This window comes from Hippoglossus hippoglossus, chromosome 14 (genome assembly GCF_009819705.1).
Source record: "Hippoglossus hippoglossus isolate fHipHip1 chromosome 14, fHipHip1.pri, whole genome shotgun sequence".
Lineage (NCBI taxonomy): Eukaryota > Metazoa > Chordata > Actinopteri > Pleuronectiformes > Pleuronectidae > Hippoglossus > Hippoglossus hippoglossus.
In genome coordinates, this window is record NC_047164.1 from 9,438,687 (window position 1) to 9,459,060 (window position 20,374).

At 42.2% G+C, this 20,374-nt stretch overlaps 1 protein-coding gene across 4 annotated transcripts; it reads left to right on the top strand.

Moving 5' to 3' along the window:
• Nucleotides 1–19,831, top strand: fgf13b (fibroblast growth factor 13b). Of its 4 annotated transcripts, none has more exons than XM_034606017.1 (5): nucleotides 1–287; nucleotides 11,237–11,347; nucleotides 14,152–14,255; nucleotides 15,714–15,912; nucleotides 18,343–19,831. In XM_034606017.1, exons 1-5 carry the CDS (start codon nucleotides 239–241, stop codon nucleotides 18,480–18,482), a joined length of 603 nt encoding a protein of 200 aa, XP_034461908.1. In that variant the 5' UTR covers nucleotides 1–238; the 3' UTR covers nucleotides 18,483–19,831. The 4 variants fall into 4 exon arrangements, with proteins under 4 accessions (XP_034461908.1, XP_034461909.1, XP_034461907.1 ...); XM_034606018.1 differs by lacking the exon at nucleotides 1–287 and adding an exon at nucleotides 6,332–6,421; XM_034606016.1 differs by lacking the exon at nucleotides 1–287 and adding an exon at nucleotides 9,760–10,759.
• The last annotated feature ends 543 nt before the right edge of the window (nucleotides 19,832–20,374 follow it).

Here is a 20,374-nt window from a genome sequence, read left to right on the forward strand (position 1 = left end):
GGCAGAGAGACCCAGAGAGAGAGAGAGAGAGAGAGGAAGGAAGGCTGCACAGAGTTGGACTGTTTCTACTATACTACCGAGTGTGTGAGTGTGTGTGTGTGCGTGTGTGTGAGTGCGTGTGGAGACTGGAGACAAGGAAACACACCCGAGGAGGATGAAAAAGTGAAAAATAACCTGAAGCAGCATCTTTGAGCTGAACTTTGATTCCAACCAGCAGCAGCAGAGTCGTCGGGGCTCCATGAGCGGAAAAACGAAGAGCAAAGAGGATAAAGACCATGGCGCCAAAGGTGAGTGATGAGAACAGAGTGTGAGAGGATGGAAGGTGCCATCCCATATGTTGTTTTTATTATCACAAGCAAAGAGGTGAGAATATCTGCTGAAGCTTATTGCGCTGCTGACGTCAGCATGAACACTTACTCCCATTGGCATGCTGGTTCAGAATATGGCACAGAAACCTTATTTTAGCCTACTATATATATTTCATTTTCTAAATTCATTTGTCTAAACACATGCGATAAAGACTCCATGCACGAGATTGCATTTATAGATAGCATGTCTCTGTGAGGTCTTGAAGCTTCAATACAAATGTTGGAGATCCACAAACCCTGCAGGCTGTTCAAAAGGAAACACCCGATATGTGTAAAACCATTTAAAGATGTTATTATTATTATTATTATTATTATTATTATTATTATTATTATTATGAACACAGGAAGGGGTTTCCGGTTCCCTGATCTAATTTCAGCTGCACACATACACACGCACATATTTATTGTGTCCCCCCTGGACAGCATTAAAATCGACGCGTGGCACCGTATAATGAAACTGAAACTAGCATTGCCATGGAGACCAAAAAAAAAAGGGTGTTGCCCGCGAGCTGAGCGCGATCACGCATAAATAGTGTGTGTGTGTAGCCTGCACGAGGCCATGTGTTCATTCACAAAAAAAGCAGTGGATTTGTGTGTAATTGCATTGAGATGAAACCGCGCAGTGGATTATAACAAAAGCATATGATGATAAGCTTTTGTTTAAGGTTAAAGCCACTGAATGAAAAATCATCAAGATCTATTCTATAGAATGAAGTGTGATCCATAAAAGACAAATGATCTGCTCCTCTACATAATCAACACTGATTTCCCACCTAAAATAAAGATAAATATATATAATAGTCTTCTGTCTTTCTTCTTTGGCAGTTCACTTATAATGAGGTCAAGTGGAGGTTTCAGATTATTCAGTCAATCTTTTTTTTATGGTAGACAACAGTGCTGAAGTTCATCCGTCCCACAAACAGTCTTTCAATAAAGTTCAGTTTGGGTTTTAAACTTTGCTCTGGAAAAAAATGATGATTCCATCAAAATGAATTGGACAAAAGCAACGTTATTGTATAAAAAATGAATGTCTGATGCCGGGAAAAACCAGTATCACCAGTGTTGAGTTCAGCTGCTTCCTATCGTGGCCTAACTTAATGTAGTTTAGTGTAGTTATGTTCATATTGGAAGTAGCCCAGCCTAACTGAGAGAATGAATCTGGTCTACAACAGTAAACGTAATAGTAGTGAATTATTCATAACTGCAGTCAAAATGCTGTGTTAGCAAGACACTAACCTCTGAATGCTGAGCCAGTAAAATGGGAGTTTAGCAGTATAGCCCCAGGGCCCCAATGTTTCCTCCCTCCATATTCACTAACAGCCCCTTTTCTCTTATGTCACACTCAGGGTGGGAGGCTAACGATAACTAACGATATAACGTTAGCTGTTCTCTAGCCTATAATGAGATATCCCTCCAGATTTGAACTATTCATGGATTTTTTCAGTGGCTGAGCAGCTGTTAGAGTGAAGATATAAAAATACGACATCAGATTCCTTGTTTTTATGATTTGCGATGCATATCACAGCAGTACGATGTTCTGTAGGTGACAAAATTTGAGCTTTGCACCCTGACCAATTCTTGAAAAGAAGATATCGATACATGATTTAGCTTTTTCGGAAGTGCTTTCCAACAGCATTTTCCAGTTTTATAAGATTTGGATTCGGAGAAATAGCACCTCCAGCTATTTATCTTGTTCAACCACCTCCGATTCATTTTGCACTCCTTGTCGGATATTATCCCTCACGGCTTGGTTAACAAAGCTGTGCCAGTAGTGGTGCAACGGAGAGCAAAATGCTGATATAGCAGAACAGTCAGAAACCTTATTTATGGGAGCCTTTACTCATAGAACTCCCTTAAAGGATACAAAGCAAACACATCAATAAACAGTAAAAGCAATAAAACCGGGCCAATAAACGAGAGGGGGTGATTTATGGGAGGATAAATCCACAGAGAGACCACAACAATATTAACCCCTGTACAGTGTAATGGAGTCCAGTACCGCTTCCCTGTAATAAACACAAACGTAGAATTTGTTACTGAGGCTAAAACTGTGGCACGGGTGTTGATTGGACAATATTTCTGAGGAGATAGTTCGTGGTGTCCACAGTATCCACCACTGAAATGAGGTTAACCATATATTAGAACCATAGGCAAATACAGCCCAGCACAACCTCACCACATAGAGCCGCTCCAAACACGTCTCAATAAACTAAACACTTAGAATAAGGTAGTATTCACTGTCGGACTGGTTTGCATTTCTTTGTAATATAATAATAAGTGTTAATATGTAGGGACATTACTCCCAAAAGGCCGGACTAGAATATAACTCTGAATTTAGATTCTAAGGATGAAAGTAACAGCAAACCACAGGTCAGCACTTTCCAAAATAAAGATACTTAAAGGAAATAAAACCTGTTATTGAGCAATTACTGAGGCCTCATCCATCAACTGAATTGACTGAGCGAGTCATTAACTTGTTTATTGACACACAAAGAAGTAACACAACCCCATTCGGCCTCAGCTATTTTTTCTCGTGTTCTCTTGGACTAAAATATCTTTAGCAATGAGTCTCTCTCTCTCTCTCTCTCTCTCTCTCTCTCTCTCTCTCTCTCTCTCTCTCTCTCTCTCTCTCTCTCAGGTGGACGGATCAGCAGGGTTATATATCATCATCATCTTGTTCTGTCCCATTTAACACAATAATGGTTGTAAGGATTAAGTTTGACGAGAACAAGAACTCATTAACATCTTGTTCTTATAGAGGTGAGGCTTATGAATGCGGATTATGAGAAGTGTTAATTCCTGTGTGTGTGTGTGTGTGTGTGTGTGTGCACGTGCACACTCATAATAAGTAGCAGGAGACGAGCAGAGAGACTATTGCTAATTAACCCTGATTATGTCACAGCAGAGTTCCGCGCTGCACAGAAATTAAAGCCCGTTCCATCTGAACCACATCTGATGTAATGTTGTTAAAGCTACGACGCACAACAAACATGATACTTACAGATCTGATTAGTTTTACATTTATTCAATACCTATAAAGTATATGAAAGCCTACTTCTTACACTTAGTTTCTATGTTAGTAGCATGTTTAGCGTTATAGCTATTCATAGAGGGTTTTTTTATGATTTATTTTTAGATCCTAAAAAGGCAAGATGATGTTTTTCAAGACAGCATAACTTTCCAGAATATTTGTTGTATTTTTGTTTCCACTGGAAATTTATACCATTACATTCGAAGCAGTTTCACTTGTCAGCTGGTCCTTGTTAATGGAAACAAAATCACAAAATGTTTTTTTGAGGTCAAGTTTTATATAGTTTTTATGTTTTATTTTTATTTTTAGTTAATTGTAATAAAGCTTATGCTAAACTGTAAAGTGACAGAATGAAAAAGAGCTGTAAGCAGTGATAGGGCTCTTTAATGAGATGGTACTATGTACTGTATGTATGTTGATAAATAAAGACTGCAGGGTTAATGGTGAATGTGAGAGACATATAAACGTTTTGCATCCTTCTTTTTCATTTCGTGGGAGTCTGAAGAAACCGGTTGCAAGACTAAAAGTGAACAGGCTGAAGGTGTGAGTCTGTGAGGTGATTGGTTTGCAAGGCAGATGCATTACGTGTTTGGATATTGTTGTCAGTGATGTGAAAGGTGTCAGGCTGAAAAACTGGTGATTTCAAGAGAGAGGAAACTTTCATCTCACAGATACAGGGGCAGATTTTATTTTGGGGAGTTTGAGTTACCCATCAATTATACACGCACACACTGACAGGTTTGCACAGCTATCATTCTAATGACTTTGCATTGACTTCCATTATTTTAGAAACCATCACTTAACTTTAATTATGACCATTTAATGCCTAACATTAACTTTAACTTAACTATACTCACATAACCCTAACCAGGACCTCAGAAATAAGGTTTTGCCTCTTTAGGACCGGACAGGAAAAGGTCCTATAAAGATAAAAGAAACGAGAACACGCACACCCAAACACCACCACCTCCCCTCTTCTACACTATGCTATCTGATAGTATGACGCCATCTAGTGGCTGATTATTCGAATCACAGCTATTGAATGAGAGCTCATGCTCTAAAAACCTGAAGGGGAAACGGCTTCAGATGTTTTTTCTGTAAGGATTGGACCCTGGCGACCTGCCCAGGCTGCTGTCCTGGGACCCTCTGCCAGAACGTACCTGCCGCCTGCTTTCTGGTTTGCTATTTCAAGCCAAGGATACAAAAGTATTTTGGTAGATGTACAAGGTGTTTGTTCAAAGCTAAAATTGTGCTTCAGATCCGTTGAGACAAATGGAGGGAGGGAGGGATGGAGGAAGGAAGGAAGGAAGGTCCGAAGAAGGGAAAGAAGGAAAGAAGAAGGAAAGGAAGAAGACACAGTGACCACTCCATCAGCTTGATCTAATAGAGTTGTTTCCCGATCCTAGGAAGCCACAACACAATAATACAATTAGGTGCATGAGTAACAACAACAATGACATTGTCGCTCAGAAATCTGGGAAATGAGAAGGTGAAGCCGATTCATATAAAAGAATCCTTTCTCCGCTAACTTTGCCATTTGTTCCTTTATTAACTTTACATTCAAGTTGCTGAGTGTGTACACTCGCAAGCTACATCCTTCCTCTGCTTTTATAGGCTCCTCTGCTGCATTTGTACTTGTGATTTAACGGGCTGCTTCACAGGAAGTAGGCAATAATGGGCTGATAATATAAGGTTAATTGTGTCTGTGCAGAGTCTTGTGTTGGGTCGAGGACAAGCAGCATTGCCCTGAGTCAGACCAACTGAGAGAAAAAAGCCATCTGATATGTATATTTTTTTGTTTGTCTCTAAAGATATTTTGCATCAAGGACATTTGGTTTTAACGTTTTCCAATGTGTGATTCTTGTTTCTTGTCTTGCTTCTCGACCACTTGATACTTGTTTTTCAGAGTTTTGTGGGGTTGAACAGTGCTTGGCTGCACAGAATGAATTTTATAATGAATGTTTAATTAGAACAGTGGGAAAAGGAAACAGCAAATGAGGATTTTTCCCAAAACTTTTGGGGGGTTTGTGATGACCTTGTAAATTTGGATAAACATTAAAATAGCTTATTCTTGAGGTTGTTTTATAACCTGATCTCTGTCAGTCATTGTTTCTGGGGACTTACATGAGCTTCATATTTATATATATTTCCTGTGTTTCTTGTATTTTTTCTGTTTCTGTGCCTGAGGCAGTGAGTGCAGTGAATCACAATCACAAAATGCAGCTTTACATAAGAAGGTCACATTAAGTTAGTTTATGTTTGTATTTTTTTGTGTGTAGAATTGAAGTTGGCTGAAGTAAAGGTTTTTTCAGGTGCCTGAAAACATGTAATTTAATAACATCTTGGACGTTAGTAGATTGAGATCCTTTTTTCACTATTTCGGTTTATCTGATAATGAAGAAGAATCGTTGTTACATAGTTTTCTAGACAACATCAGTCAAAAGATCATAAAGATATAGTTACAAAGGTGATTATTAATATAAATTCTGGCAAGCGGAAATATATGTCTGTAATGTCTAGGTTTTTGGATAAAATGAATGGCTCCAGTCAGGGGTTGCTGAGGAGAGGAGAGAGCTCATATAAGTATAGATTTGAATAGAGTGAGTGTGTGTTCCTGTAGTATCATAATTACAGATCTGTTTCACTCTAAACTCTCTCTTACACACACACACAGACACAAACACACTCTACTTCCTCCACATATCCCTGGATTTGGGAACGGCCTGCTGGCTCCCTCTTGCTCTTATTGTGCCAGATCAGCGGGGCCTCGAGATGAATCATTAATGACCGGTTCCAACGGCTTAATGGCCTCTAATGTTCTGTAATGATCTCCCGTCAACGCCATGTGCGCGCGGCCCTAATGGATCCAATGCCGTGGAGAATTGGCTGGTTTGAACTTCGGTAATTCCTCCTCTTTTCGTCGGGGCAGCACGCAACGAGGAAGTGGGTAAGAGCCATGAGCACACGGCTCCGGAGCTCCACGGGCGCAGGATGAGTTTCCCTCTCCGCCGATGCACCTCAGGTAGGGGCCCGAGGAAACGAGATGTGACTGGGCCTGTGTGGTAATGCTGTTATCATTCTTTTTAAAGAGGCAATGCGTATATACGTATAGACATCAGCACAACTCGGCACTGTGTGTGCAAGGTGCTTCATGGAAACAGATAGTTTAGTTAGAGGGAATCAGGGATAAACATATAGTGAAGTTACACTGAGGTCAACCGACAATCTTTACGGTCTCTAAAGGGACTTGTTGTTCTTTTATTTAATGGATAAATTAGTTTTCGACATTATCGTCAAAAATATTGAATCTCCTTATTTTGTAAAGACGTCTTTTAAATAACAGATTTTTATTTGTTAGAATTTGAGTAAAACGCGTTTTATCGCATTTCAAACTTGAAGCGCTGTCCGTGGTGCTGAAAACATCACGCGCTGGCTGAGCTGATGGGCCCAAACCAAACACAGCTTTATCTGATTATTTCCAAAAGTTTAACAATTCACCTTCAATAACAGGTGATTTTCAACTAATGTCCGTGTGATTCAGACTTCAGGAGCCACTTAATCCTGATCCTGAGCTGTACATGCATTCCTCCACATCCTCAGGGCACAGCACCGATGGACACAGGCCTAATTTTTTAAAAGTCAAATGCCTTTAACAGAGAAAAACACACCAGCGTCATTTTGAAAGCAAAAATAACACGTTTGATTAATTACATTAACACAAAGAACCCCAAAGACTTTGAATCAAAGCCTCAGCACTTTGCAACAATATGTTTAATGTTAAATTCCATGATTTCTTACTATATTAACTTTTCAAAATAAGATGAGCCAATGTTACTTTTTTACTCAAATGTTATTTGGGAAAAACTTGTGAATTTCAGAATTTTTTAATGGGTATAAAAATTCATAGATTTTCTCATTGTTCACTGTTGCTTTCATGGCCTCACTGCTTTGTTGCAAAAACTCCATTATGAACTCTGCTGGGTTTCTATTGTGCGAGGCAGGTTATACTCTTAACTGGCATTCCTGGTCAGACTGAGAATCACACACACACACACACACACACATAAATCTCTCTCTGGGTATTTGCTGTTAATATAGTGTAGTTATCTCTGTCCATATTTACTCCCTCTTCTCCAACATCTGTTGTCAGATTACCATGTGCCTGTAGGGGGCGCCACACAACTCATAAGAAAATCTTATTTTAAACACAGTATGCTCAGATTTCTTTTTAAATAATTTATTTTGATTTGTTTCTGAAGACAGACCAGACTAATTATTACTGCTTTGTAATTTTAGAGTTTAATCTTTGTTTATTGAGGATGCATTTTTTAAATCTAGGACACAACCCCATTCTCTGCTGTATTGTTAAACTACTTATTTGTTCAACAGTCTTCCTGTGGATGTAACTCATTGATTTATTCCTCTTCCTCTAACGTTGCCATTGGTTATCATGGCGATTTATTACTGAAGGTGAAAACTGTGGCGGCATGTATGTTTGTCACGGTTTGTTTACCCTGCAGCTTGCCTTGTTATACGTTATATATTTGTCAGCTCTTGTTTGTGTGGTTTTTGATTTTATGGGACCTGTGGTGTGTGGGTTTGAAAGCGGGGATCTCATGAATAAAAGATGAAGGACAAGACCAAACTTCCAGCCTTTTCATCACGTCGGTTACATGTGTGCTGCTTTCATATTGAGATGTTCTGAAGGACATCCCTGATTGGTTATGAAAGCTTCTTTTATGTGCGGTCTTTCTCAGGGAATGTGTGGCATGTGGGTTGAGCCGTGCCGATGCAACTAAACTATATTTATCTGTACATTCACAAGGCTCTTACCTAACCAGAAGGCCATAGGTGTAACTTCAACTCCTGCAGCCAAGGACGAGGCTAAAGGCTCCACTTCAGTGACCAGGTCCTGACCTCGGTTTGTGTCCACAGTCCATCACTTTCTCCTCCACCCACTGGCTTATTCTTACAGTGGGCTACAGCTTACTGACTTTGCCTCCTCTTCTGTCATGTGCTCTAATTTACTGCTCACCACATCCTCTTGCTCTCCAGCTATCGATTCTCCTTATACCTTTTCCACTGGCAAACAGCATGCACTGCCTCTGCCTGCTGCTCGGCGCCAGGTGCCACAGGTCGACCTCAGCTGTGAGACAGTCGGCTGTTTGTCCACCCACCTCGTCCTCCGCGCCGGTCGGAAGTTGCAGTTGCCATGCGCCATTGCAGCTGCATTTGACAGCTGTGCATCTGTTTCCCTGTTGGGGCTGCCTGTGGCCAGACAGCATGCATTGGTTGGCTGATTGCCTCTGTGTGTGTGTGTGTGTGTGTCTCTGTAATGCAAAGGGGAACATCTAGAAAACGACGCAGCTCATCCTGACTGAAGTGGTGTCTCCGTTATTCACCTCCTCCTCTGCACGCTGCAGCCTTTCAGCTGTGGTGAACCTCTGCACCAAAAGAAGATGAGAGCCCCTCCTTCCTCCCTCCCTTTCGTTCTCGACTCACACACACACACACACACACACACACACACACACACACACACACACACGCTCACCAGGTCTCTCTCTCTTTTCCAATATTCATTATATTATATTCTTATTTCGCCCATCTTTTTTCTCTCATCCCTCCTCATATATTAAATATTTCTTATCGCCTTTCTGTTTGTATTCATCTTCCTCTGCAGTCCTCGCTCTTTCTCTCATTTCAGACCTTTTTCTCATTCTTTCAGTTCATTTTTTCCTCCTTTCCTTCATTCCGTCAATCATCACTCATTTGTTGATTGTCTTTCTCTCTCTCTTTCTCGCTCTGTCTCTCTCTCTCTCTCTCTCTCTCTCACTCACACACACAGACACACACAAACTAGTACTTCTATCTCTAGGACTAGTTAATCAATGTCCTCATCCCATACTTAAATTAGTCCTCACGAATGTGTGCAGCTCTCTCTCTCTCTCTCTCTCTCTCTCTCTCTCTCTCTCTCTCTCTCTCTCTCTCTCTCTCTCTCTCTCTCTCTCTCTCTCTCACACACACACCCACACACACTCTCGCCCTCTCCCTATCTCATTTTCTGCCCTGCACCCCTCCAACCCCCTTTTCCCATTATCCCTCCTCTCATTCATTCAGCTGTCTGTCTCTTCTCTTGTTCTCAGTTTATTTTCATCACTCCTCTGCTTTATTACCCTCCGCCCTACCTTCACTTTCTCCCTCTCCTCCCCCCACTGTCACTCTCCCCTCCTATCCCACAGCAGTGTTTAGTGGAACATGTACATATCATGCCACGTGGGGGTTCAGGGCTACAGGTGACCGACAAAGATCCCCCCTTTCTTCATCATCACCCTCACCCCACTCCATCCTCCTCACACACACACACACGCACACGCACACACACACACACACACACACACACACACACACACACACACAACCTCAACCCCACCACCCCTCCTTCGTCTTCCTCGGGGCGGGCAGGGCTGCAGCAGTTTTATGAACGGCACGGCTGCATCATGATCCCTTCTCCACTGGAGCAGCTCCGAGCAGTTTCATTGACAAACATCCCGGCTGCTGCATTTCTGTCACGGACGTTGTCGAGGAGCGGAGCATCGCCGGGGGGAGCGGTGCAGAGCAGCAGCAGCAGCAGCAGCAGCAGAGGAGGAAGAAGCAGCTGCAGTCTTCATCAACAACAACCGCCGGTGTGAGTCGCACCAGCTCATACACACTAAGCTGTTGATTCGCCACTTTGGACCCGGACTGGACCTTCACGCACGCCCTCCTCCTCCTCCTCCTCTTCCTCCTCCTCTTCCTCCAGGCACCCTCTCGGGCACAGTCAGAAGAAGAAGCACCTGAGCTGGGATCCACAGCCTCAGTCCCTCGGAGCCCTTGGGGGGTGTGAGGCGGCGTCGTTAACGCGCACTCACTGGATCATCACTGGATTTGTTTCAACCACTTCCATGACGCGCCAGGACGCACCGATGGAGGATTCTGGACGGTTTTTGAAACCACGGACATCTGCGGGACTGCAGCGGCCGGTGTGTGATGCGAACTGAGCCGTGGGTGGTGTAGACCCCCCCCCCCCTCCCAGCACCACACACACCCCCACCGCCTTATCAGCGAACTCTTCCTGCGAGCGGGACGCACAGCCTGGTTTCACTCCACCGGGGGAACATGTCCCGGGCAGCGGCTATCGCCAGCTCCCTGATCCGCCAGAAGCGGCAGGCGAGGGAGCGGGAGAAGGCGAACGCATGTCGCGGCAGCAGCAGCCCGAGCAACAGCAAGGGCGCAAATGAGAAACCGAGCAAGCTGAACGTGTTCTCGCGTGTCAAACTGTTTGGATCGAGGAAGAAACGGAAGCGAAGGCGACCACCAGGTCTGTGGGTTGGGGCGAGGGGAAGTGTGAGAGCCACCACCTCAACCATCTTCACCGTCGTCATCACCTCCACCACCTAACACCATCATTTTCTCTGCTCCCTCATCACTTCATCAGTCATCACCCTCCGGACAGGCTCAGTGGCTCGGGGATAAATCCTGTTGCATGACACCACAAAGGTGCATGTGAATAACTTTGTGTTGTCCCGCAGCAAAGTGCTGTCACAGCGTGTATGTGTGGGGCCTGATGCAGATCTCCACAAAAAAAAAAGATTTGAAATTGAGCTGCTCCAACCATCTGTCAATAGTTGTATTGATTTTGACGTGTTCCACCGTGTACAGGGGTCAGGGATCGATACTGGGCCCTGGAGGCTTCTCCTCCTCTGGCTTCCTGCAGACAACTGGATTTGAAACATGTGATCACAAATATGGAACGAGTGCAGTTAATGTGACGCCTCTCCTCCTCTCCTCCTTTCAGAGCCCCAGTTAAAGGGCATTGTGACCAGGCTTTCCAGTAGCCAGGGCTTCCAGCTGCAGATGCAGCCCGATGGCACCATTGATGGAACCAAGGATGAGGACAGCACATATGGTAAGACCTCTGTTTGGACCTTTACAGAAAAGACTACAGGTCATTCATCGATTCCATTGTCTTCATTTAGCATCTTTCAAAAGTCAACATGGGCTTAATAGTCATTCACTGATTATTCTGGCGTTTCTTTTCTTCATTAATTGTTTTTACTAGAAAATCTATTAAAATTGTGGGAAAATGCTGTAGAGGTCAAATCTTTAAATGTATTTACTAGTCGACCAAAACCCAAAGATATTCAGTCAACGGTTACATATCACGAAGAAAACCATAAAATGATTGTATTTGAGTAAATAGGACTGTTTGGTATTTTTGTTTGGAAAAATGACTGAAACAATCACAGTGCCTTTTAAGTCCATTAACCTGAACAAACATTGAATCACTTCAACTCTAAAGCTTCAAAGATCTTAACAATCCCCTAACAATCACAGATACAGCTTTAAAATGCAATTTACCTGAGATGTTCTGTTTGTAAACAACAGCGTGAATCGAGTGTTTCTTGTAAAGGAAGCTGAAACCTGTGTGTGTAGCAGCATTTCAACATGTTGAATTATTTAAAAAATCTCAGTTAAGGTACGAAGGCAACTAAAATCTTGAAGATAAACATTTATAACGCGAGACTGAAACCTGCTTTCTGTTGATTTTCATATTACTTTTGAAGTTGTAATACAATGTATAAGTATAAAAGCATTGTATTATTGTACCAAACATTGAAGGTTCAATATCAATATTTAGTTTAAAGTTAATCCCCTTATACCAAATTTTGGATTGATCCACAACCAGTTAAATCCAATATATTGATAAGCTTCACCCCGTGGGAATCTGGACCTAACCCCCCCCCCCCCCACACACCAACACGTGAAGTGTTAATTTCATTAGAAAAATTATGCATGTTTCCCCCCCCCCAGCTGCCTTTCTCCATCTAATCTTTCCTCAATAAAAAAATCAATTAAACATCCACAGGATGTTCAGTGCAATGTTCAAATCACCGAAATAGGCTGCTTCGCACCAGTGAACAGATTCTCTATTGCCCGCTCCATCTCGCTCTCTGTCTCACACACACCCGCAGACACACAAACACACACGGGCCTCGATGTGTGATTGATGCGGCTAATTCAATCCTGTTGTTGTGGCTCAGATGGCAATCACTCTCTTTCTGGTGCACGGTCCGTGTTGTCAGCATCACACGTTTATTTCTGCTACTTCTCAGGCCCACTGTTGTGCACAGAGGGAAAGACGTGGGCACAAAGGGAAGCGTGCTCTTTTATTAGACAATTGCATGATGTGTACATCATGTAAACGCCTACCCACATGAATAACCAAATGAAGACTGGGTTTGAATGGTTAATCCACGTCTCCATATAACTAGAGTATTATATAGAACATGGACGGCTGAATGAGTATAATTCTCTCCCTGTTATAATGACTACTGATAAACCCTATTACAGAGCTTTTACTGTAAAAACATAAACATTAGCTTGTGCCTGCTGAATGCAAACCACCAGGGATAAACAACAATCTTTGTTTATGTGAACAACAATTCTCTGCACCATATGGTTTTGCAGCCATGGATCTGCAAATCCATCAGGCCTGGAAAAATTCCTTGAATTCAATCTGAAAGACTCGCTGGAATCAAACATGTGCACTATTTCCACTGGGGGATCATTTATTCTAAGCATTTTTTCATTCAAAATGTGCATTAAGTGAGCATCAAATATTATTTATTAGACAAGACAATAAAAGACTGTAACGTGTTCATCTGTCACATACGATTTTCAGTAAAGCTAGTTTATTGATAAATGCTTTTTTTAGGAATTTGTGCCACCATCTACTTCTAGAGACTGATAAGATGTCGTTATCAGAAACAAATGTAATTGTGGCTTGGTATTTTAAAGTTTAACCATAAATTATAAATAACCAGGAATAAAAAGAAAAACACAAATGTAACAAAATGTATAGAACTTAGGAGAAAATATGTTTCAAGTAAAATGCAAATATAAATGCACTGTTTATCCTGTAAAATAAAAGTTTTCATATCGGCAACCGGTCAGTATGACCATCGATAAATATTGAAGAACAAAGACCATTGAACGCTACAGGAATGTCCTCTATACTGTACACGTTCAAAAGTAAGATTTACTGCTAAGATGTGAAGCCAGTTCATCAGTTTGTTTGTAATTTGACTGACAGGAAATGAATCAAGAACCATTTTGATCATGGTCATCGTCATTTACCAAGCAACATGTGGTCATATCCCTGTAAACCACATTTCGTTGGGTTTTCAAACAAAGACATTGTTCGAGACTTTCTAGACTAAATAATTCATCTGTTGATTGAAAGAAAAGGTTGATCAATTTGTTGATAATGGTTGTAACTCTAAGTTTTAGCCTGAGTAGTAGTAGTGGTGGTATTTTCATTTGTATGGGAGAAATATCTGTAAACTCAGACTCTCTGTGTCTTTTCTGTTCAAACTTTAAATATTTACCGAACCTTGCATTGCTGCGTGCCCTCTGATAACTCTCCACCTTCTCATCCCATGATCACTGGACTGTACTGCACTGAATCATTAGTCTGAACCAGTCGCCTCAGCGCCACACTGACCTTGTGAAATAGCTTTGCTGTAGCAAAAAGGAGATGTCATCATGTGAGACACAACATTGATATTGATGAGGATTTTTCTCTGTGTTCACTGTGTGAATGCTTGTTTGTTTGCTGGATGTGTTTGTGTGTTTATTGTGTGTGTGTGTGTGTGTGTGTGTGTGTGTGTGTGTGTGTGTGTGTGTGGGGATGTGTGTGTGCGCACGTAGCTGTGTTCAACCTGATTCCAGTGGGGCTTCGTGTGGTGGCAATCCAGGGCGTCCAGACCAAACTCTACTTGGCAATGAACAACGAAGGCTTTCTCTACACCTCTGTAGGTCACCCCACACACACACACACACACACACACACACACACACACACACACACACACACACACACACACACACACACACACACACACACACACACACACACACACACGCACATGCACCATCATCATAATTATAGAACATTAGAGACCAAACTTTCTTCTTTTGCCTTTTGGAATCATTTTCTTTTAAGGTGAGTAATGAAACAGCAGTTTTCAGTGTGGCTGCTCTCATTATCATCCTATCATTACATCAGTACTTTAACCACAGTGGTGCCTTGTGAGTCACTTATCATTAGGTGTTATACTCCGGTGTGCCTCTCTTATCTGTCTCCTGATATTGTGGCTCCTCAGGATTGATTTCAGATCATCCTCTGCCCTCCTTTTGTTTATTTCCCCTCAGACATTACTTTGTGTCCATTTAAGCAAAGCTCCTGAAATTTGTTTCACAACTCGGTATACACATTCGTCCCTGAGCATAGATTTCCTCACACAGGTCAGAAGGCAGCGTTGGCTGCAGTGCAGCGTGTTTAGTGGCTCACGTAAGCTCTTGAGCCACGATTTGTGGGTGGTCGAGATGCAATAACAAAAAAGAATCAACAAAAATAACACTCACCTCCATGTACACAAAGGCTGCGGGAGAAGATGAAACAGACAAAGAGTGAATAGAAAATGGACACAGCCATGTTGTTCGGCCTATGAAGGCACGTACATGCAGCCACAGTATCTGGCCAATCATTGCTCAGTCCTGCTTCAGGCTTCAGTCATAGCGCTGATATCAACTGTTTCATCTTTTCACTAGATATTAAACACAGAGAGAAACACACACATTATTTATAGATTTATACACACACACACCACATGTGCTTCTTTGCTCTCCCCGAAGCTAATAAAAATCATACATAAAACCATTCACGCTAAATCCAATCACAACTCGCACAAGATTAATGGATGACAAAGAGAGAAAAAAATCGCTCTTTCTGTATCTCTCCGTTTCCCCCGGCAACCTGGGCATCATCTTTCTCTCAGTGGGCTGGTTGGTATTCAAGGGAGTAGCTGGTTGCCATGGAGATGCAGGAATAAGGAAATGCAAATGTCAGCTGTCCTAAGTCGGTGCAGTTTGTTCTTGGAGACCACAGCCCGGCCGAGATAATGATTCAAAGAGCCGAACCGGCTGATGGATGAAAACACTGAGGGCGATATTAAGAAATGATTGAAGACTTTTTAATGGAGTCGCCTTTACAGACTCATACCGTCTGAGACTCTGCTCCGTCTCTGCAGCTAACACCCACCCACACACACACACACACACACACACACACACACACACACACACACACACACACACACACACACACACACACACACACACTTACGTCGCCCCGCTCCATGTCTACCTAATCACCTTCTTGTCTTCTTTCTTCTATGTATGTTCTAATATCCTTCACATTTTCTGCGCAGGAACATTTTACCCCGGAGTGTAAGTTCAAGGAGTCCGTGTTCGAGAACTACTACGTCACCTACTCCTCCATGCTGTACCGGCAGCAGGCCTCGGGCCGGGCCTGGTACCTGGGACTCAACAAGGAGGGAGGAATCATGAAGGGGAACCACGTGAAGAAGAACAAGGCCGCCGCACACTTCATACCGAAACCGCTCAAAGGTAGGAGTGTGGCAGATGAAGGAAGCACACTTCACGGCTTGGTATTAAAACATTATGCGAGGATCAGCAGGTTAAAGTTCAAATCTACTTTTTTTTCTGACAAAGTTCACACATTCCAAAAATTGACCAACTTGAATAATTTCTCTGTAACGTTAATGGCGAATTTTCATATTCATCCTAAGAAAAGAGAAAGTTTCTTTGTGCTCACTTTAAATCTCAGTTCGTATAGTGTATGATTACGAGCAGGATTTTGTGACATCACAGCTACTTTGCAGCCAATCATTGTCCAGTCTGCAACTTACAGGTGTGTGTGGAAACCTGAAACTTTCAGGACAGAAATACAGAGAAGGAACTTTCAGTTTGCATCAAACATCCAACTTGTTCCAGGTTATTGACTTTTTTCTATTGAAAATCAGACAAAAATATTTCTCAATTCTTATGTCGTCATCCCAAGATTTATTTTATCTGAGTCAGAGGTTTTCATTGTCTTCAAATATGTGTGTAGGGGATCTTTAAATATTCATGACTAACAATCAAAGTCAACTGCAGGAAAAACATGGATTATTAATGACCTAATCAGAAATACATAGGTGCTTCATCCTGGCAACAAGTAAATCCCTGATATCTGATTGGTGGAAGGCAATAAATACAGATATCTCCGATTTGATGAAGTGTAAATAGAGTAACTTCTTCCCTATTCAGTGTGAACCAGGGTCATTCAGTCGCTCACAGTAATTAATCCTTTCAGCTTATTGCTTTGGTTTTATGACCCTGAAACTTGACTGGATCTTAATTTATTCTCACCACTTCCAACTGTTTTCCATGAAAAAGCCCTATAAAACCACAGTTTCCAGTGAACTGGTGAACTTAGTGAAGCTTTCAGCAGCTTAAGAGCTGAATATCTCCTCAGGAATTAGTGGAGAGAAAAACAAAGCTAAAAGGGAGATTGGATATTGGACTTACATTCATCAATTGCTCACAACTCCAAATGAATGCTAATGCTGTAACTGCAGCTGTGCGTCAATGGGAAACTCCTCATATGTCCGTGTTTTGTGACATCTCATTTCCGCTGCCTCCAAGTAGCCATTAAAAAGAAAGAAGGAACAAATTGATACTTTGCCTAGAAAGGCACCAAGGCCCGACAAGCCCCTTAAATTCAAACCAAATTGCACACACTCATGTCAGTCGCCTGAAAATGCCTATTTTTTCATTAAGATCCATGAATTGAAATCGTGTTGATGTGTTCAGCTACATGCAATATCTATGTGGCTGTCTCTGAGGTTCGATGTTTTATTTCCCCTGTTAATGGAGATTTTTTGGGTAGTTTTTCATTACTCTTGTTGAGGGTTAGGGACAGAAGATGTCGCACCCTGTTAAGCCCTATGAGACAAATTGTGATTCGAGAATATGGGCTATCAAATTAAGTCTGATTGATTGATTGAATTATTTGTCACAATTGTAGAGAGCAGCTGGACCCAAATGCAGGAGCGAGGCAGGAGGCAGGTCCAATAAAAAGAAAAACTGAATTAGTTGAAAACACAAAATAAGGAGAAGGCCCGACAGGAAACAAACAAGCAAACTGAAACTGTCCAGGAAAAACAAGGCAGGATAAGGAACTTGTGATGACTGAGACTAAACAGAACTGAGGACTTAAATACAAACTGAACTGATGACAAACTAGAGTCAGGTGGCTCGGGACAAACAGGTGAAACAAATCCAGGCAACGGTCAATACTGGAGGGAAACACACAGAGACAGGAAGTAAACAGAACAGAAGCACATGAGGGAGATCAGAATAGTAATAAATAAACAGGAAGCGGAGAACTCAGGGGGAACTGAACACAAACCTAAACACAAGGAAACACAGGTAAAAGTCAATAGACCAAAAGAGTTCATGATCAAAAGTGTCCAACAAAAATCCAAGAACTCTTAAGCTCGGAGCCACGACATCATTCCCTTGTAAATCATTAAAAATGTAAAAAAAAAGGCAATATTAAAGAAAGTGATAAAATATTCCGTTTTAAAAAATCAGTTCCGTAGTTCTCGTGTAATCCTCCTGAAGGTCAGACAAAAACAGACGGACAATCACAAATGGTGATGAAAACATAAACTCCTCGGCGGAGGTAAAAAAAAACATGATCTGTTTATCATTGTTCATTAAAATATCATCATCTTTCAATATTTTATGGAGCATTATGGTAAAACTGCAAACTCCTGTCTGACGGTAAAATCAGGACTTTAAACCAGAATTAATTAAACTGTTGACATGAAGCAAAAAAACAACCAGTTATCTGCATGCAGGAGAACAAAATGTACCGAGCTTACAGAGCAAGACTGTGCATACCAAACCAGACTGATACCATTAGATGAATTAATGAATCTTGTCTTCGTGTCTCTGTGTGTGTGTGTGTGTTTGTGTGTGTTTTTGCAGTGGCCATGTACAGGGAGCCCTCCCTCCATGACCTGACAGAACTCTCTCGGTCCGGCAGTGGCACGCCGACCAAGAGTCGAAGTGCTTCGGCCCTACTTAACGGCGGAGGGAAATCACCGAGCAACAATGACTTATCCTAGCCCCACACCCCTCACACACACACACACACATTAATGCACACAGACACATGCGCACACACAAATCTCAGGCGGAGGGAAGACGCCCAGCAACAATACCTTATTCTAGCCCCCTTATACCCCACACAGACACACACATACACATGAATACACATCCAAGCACACACACACACACATGTGCAGTCACACACAGATCTCAGGCCGATATGCCCACACATCAGGCTGGTGAGGGTCAGGAGACGAGGAAAATGGAGGAGGACAGGAAGGTGTTCTTCCACTTTCACGGAGCCCACTGTGACTGACTGTGATGTAAATAAATCAAGGACAATCAAGCCGTCTGACTCTGCTGCTCTGGTCTGCAGACGGACAGGACCTGTGAATCTGTTCCCTTGACGACTCCTCCCGCCGGTGTGCGGCACCCAGACAGAACGAGGGAGGGAGAGGAGGAGGGATGGAGAGACTCAGTCAGTCAGTCACACAGTCCTATAAACAGACTGTTACAGAGAACCAAAGAGTCCAAGTATTAGCTAACAAAGTTATCGCTACGAAAAATAAGGCAAGTGACAAGAAAGAGCCACAAAGGGGAGGAGGAAGGTCTTTATCTACTCTACCGTACGCTATGTTTACACAGAGTTCATGGGGTTAAGTCATATTTTTAAAAATGGCAATCGTATTCCTCGTACACTTACAAGGACTGATCATTTGTTTGCATGCAGGTGCGCCTGTGTGTGCGTGTGTGTGTGTGTGTGTGTGAGTGGTCAGGGTTAGCGTGCCATGCTCTGCTCTTGCAGTGGGTGTGCGTTTGTGTGTGTGTGTGTGGGCAATTGAGAGTGTGTGTGTGTGTGCACGCATGTGTCTGGGGGGGTGGGATTTTACCTTTTTAAGATCTGTTGTATATCAGACAAAACTCCTGAGGGCTTTAGCAGGTTAAAATAAGGTTTTACTGTATATGCTTCCATGCTTACTTCTTACAAGCAATGCTGTTGTTTATCTTTCCGTTCGTTGTCGTTGTCCCTTGCTGTTTGTTTGTTTGTTTGTTTGTTGTTGCATGGAAGCTTGTTGACCTCTGCTCAGTAGCAGCATGCTGAAGGTCCTTTTTTTTCTGGTCTTACGTGTTCCTGACCAAGAGAGAACACTAGTGAGCCAATAGTGTCATACCACAACACTAGTGAACCAATGTGAGGGTGTTAGAACACTACTGGACCAATAGTATTGCACCAGAACATGATTGGACCAATGGTGTTGGAACAGAACTTTGGTGAACCAATAGGAGCACAGACTTACGTAATATTTTGGTTCCTGCTTCGGACAAACTAGAAATGCACTAAATAAACTATTTCTAAAGAAGTGAAGCCACTGTCTCTTCTTATTCTGTTTATGTTTTTATCTCTTTTTATTCACAGGTTATCTTTTCCTGATTCCTAGTTTGTATTCACAATATCTCAAGAACGCCTCGGGGGGGATTTTTTCAAATTTGGGGCAAACATTCAGTTTGATTCAGAGATGAACTGATCAGATTTTGGTTGTAGAAGGTCAAAGAGACAGTGACACCATGTTCTTGGGAATGTTATATATCAAGAACACCCATAGGAAATTTGATTTCTTGGAGCACAAGCATTCGTTTGGACTCAACTGAATCTGAGGGTCAAAGGTCACGGTGACCTCACAAAGCTTGTATTTGGCCTCTTGAACGTGATTTCTCAAATCTGCCTTACGTCAAATTCTGACCAGCTGTCACTTGGACTCAAAGATGAACTGATTAGATTTCATTGGTCAAAGGTCATGGTGACCTCATATGAGTCTGGGGAGCAAATGTATGTAGCCTGAAGGTTGGTGCAGCATTTAACTAGTTTAATCTTGTTATGTTGGTGTCTATAAAAGTATTATAAAAAGGG

Bases quoted from the DNA above. Each gene is read 5' to 3' on its own strand.
- fgf13b (XM_034606016.1), top strand. From the start codon at position 10,558: ATGTCCCGGGCAGCGGCTATCGCCAGCTCCCTGATCCGCCAGAAGCGG. The intron at 11,348-14,151 runs GTAAGACCTCTG...GTGCGCACGTAG, and splicing joins GGATGAGGACAGCACATATG to CTGTGTTCAACCTGATTCCA. The intron at 14,256-15,713 runs GTAGGTCACCCC...TTTTCTGCGCAG, and splicing joins AAGGCTTTCTCTACACCTCT to GAACATTTTACCCCGGAGTG.